Genomic DNA, 2459 nt, shown 5'->3' on the forward strand with positions numbered 1-2459 from the left:
GACACCCCCAGCCCCAGCCGCTCTAGCCCAAGAGGCATTTCATCGGAAGACGAGCTCCCTGGACTCGAGCTCCACTGTCCCCATCGCTCCACCCCCGCGTCAGGCGTGTTCCTCCCTGGGACCTGTCATGAACGAGTCCAGGCCTGTTGTTTGTGAAAGGTGAGTTTGGTGTCATTCCAGGAGAAAACTAAAAATGAATAGCTCCGTGCTGGAATATTATTCTGCTGTTTAAGATTTTTTTTTTTCACATCCTCTTAAACATTTTTTGGGAGGGTGGTGGCTAGATTTATAATAATCAGGCACTGACTTTATTTTACCAGTTGCTGTAGCATGCTCTGGTTTCCTTTTTCCTCCCATGTTTCTTCCTTGGGTGAGGTTCTCCAGCCTTCTTCCCTTTATTTTCTCTGACCAGTCACTCAGAATTGTATTCAGATTTGTTACTAGAAACTTGTTTGTATTTACTTCTTTCTTCTACTCCACTGCCAACTTTTGACCCTTTATTTATCCTTTGCCTTTTTAACTAAAAGTTTACCTCATTGCCTGCTAGTTATAAAGCCACTGAAGAATTCTGTCAGCTAAGAGAATTCGCTCCTCCTTCTGGAGCTAGAAAAGTGTGGCTACGTTCTCAGTCTCAGCTCTGACTCGCCTCCTGACCCAGAGACTTGGTTTAGTTATACTCAGAACAGGGAGTCCTGTGCTAGTGATTTGAGCCTTGACTAATCATTGCAAACAGGAGCACTTCTGTTTGATATAGCCACTGGGGTTCTAGGAACAGTTAGGAAGGAAAATTATTCATTTATTTATTTTTATTGCCAGAGTATCTGTGTTTGCCAGAGAGAGATAAAGAGAGGGAGAGAGAGAAAGAGAGGGAGAGAAACACCTGACTGTGGGACATGGTTATGCCACAGTTCCTTTCCTCTTTTTTTTTTTTTTTTTTTTTTCCCTGAAAAAGAGGTTTTTACTGTAGGGAGCATGCACTCTCCAAAGAGAGAGAAACAGGAAGCGAGAAATCACCCTCCTACCCTGGGAAGATGGCCATGCCACAGTACCTTCTCCTCCATTCTTCCCTCAGGATTTTGGGCGTGTGCACACATGCACCCGGTATGAGTTTTAAGCCGCCGGGTCCAGAACTTGAGCTGTGGTCAACTACATGGGAGTCCAGCAACGTACTATTATGTAATTTTTTCCTCTATTTCTCTTCCCCATCAGAAGTTTGGGCATGCATGCAAAACACACACACACACACACATACAACACATTAATTTTGCTATAGGGTGTGTGAGCTCACCAGAGAAAGAGAGAGAGAGATCTACCAGGATTATAAAACTGAAACATGAAAGACTGTCCATTGTCCAGGAAAACATCAAAAAATTAATTTCACATATCATGTAAATATACACACATTTGTTGTATCATTTGTTTAATCTTTTTCTTTTTTTTTGAGAGGTTTTTGCTATAGGGCGCGTGCGCTCGCCAGACAGAGAGAGACATAGAAACAGAAAGCGAGAAATCACCCCCCAGGGGGGATGGTCACACCACAATCCCTTCTCCTCCGTTCTCCTCTCGGGATCTTGGGCACGCCTGCGTGAGTTTTAAGCCACCAGGTCCGGGACGTGAACCGCGGTCAACTTTGTGGGAGTCCAGTGACATAGCCATTACGCTAACTGCTGGTTCCCTGTTTAACCTTTTTTATAAGCTTCATTTCCTCTATACCTACATTTCTTAAGTAGAGCAAATTCCTAATTAGTGGCCGCATTGCCTCTTTGGTAGCATATTCGAGGTAGCTTTAAGAGCTTGTTGTAAAGTATATTATGCTCTAAAATGACTGAAGTTCACCTTAACTCTGTATTGCAGGTGTAGCCATGCGATCATTTGTTCCCACTCAAATCTGAGGCTGTCATTCATGTTATTTTAATTGTTATGTAGAAATTTTTGCCTTGGGGCATATGACTCACTGAGATAGAGATAGATAGATAGATAGAGAGACAGAGAGAGAGAGAGAGAGAGAGAGAGAGAGAGATCACTCCCTAGGGGATGGCCACACCGCAATCTCTTCTCCTTCGTTCTCCTACCGGGATCTTGGGCATGCACGCACATGCTCTGGTGAGTTTCAAGCCACTCCACCGGGTCCAGGACTTGAACTATGGTTGGTCATGTGGGAGTGTGGTGACATAACTGCTATGCCATAGGCTGGCTCTATCATATGATTTTTTTTGGCACCCGTTTTTACTTAGAAATGAACTATGAAAATATGGAAAGAAAAAAAACCTTCAAACATGCTATGTGCATTAAGTACTAAGTACACAATATATTAAATATTTTTATACTAAAATGAAATATTTTGGGACCAGCAGTTAGCATAATGGCTATGTCGCTGGACTCCCACGTGTCGACTGCGGTTCGAGTCCCGGACCCGGTGGCTTAAACTCACACCAGGCGCGTGTGCGTGCCCAAGATCC

At 43.8% G+C, this 2459-nt stretch overlaps 1 protein-coding gene across 1 annotated transcript in view; it reads left to right on the plus strand.

The window, feature by feature from the left end:
* Positions 1 to 2459, plus strand: part of SH3RF1 (SH3 domain containing ring finger 1) — a 223744-nt gene that overhangs the window by 209816 nt on the left and 11469 nt on the right. Inside the window, exon 11 of the mRNA XM_006161453.2 lies at positions 12 to 159. Coding sequence (XP_006161515.1) covers positions 12 to 159 — 148 coding nt within the window. The remainder of the gene's footprint in view (positions 1 to 11; positions 160 to 2459) is intronic.

The sequence above is a fragment of the Tupaia chinensis genome, unplaced genomic scaffold (genome assembly GCF_000334495.1).
Source record: "Tupaia chinensis unplaced genomic scaffold, TupChi_1.0 Scaffold138601_1, whole genome shotgun sequence".
Classification (NCBI taxonomy): Eukaryota; Metazoa; Chordata; class Mammalia; order Scandentia; family Tupaiidae; genus Tupaia; species Tupaia belangeri.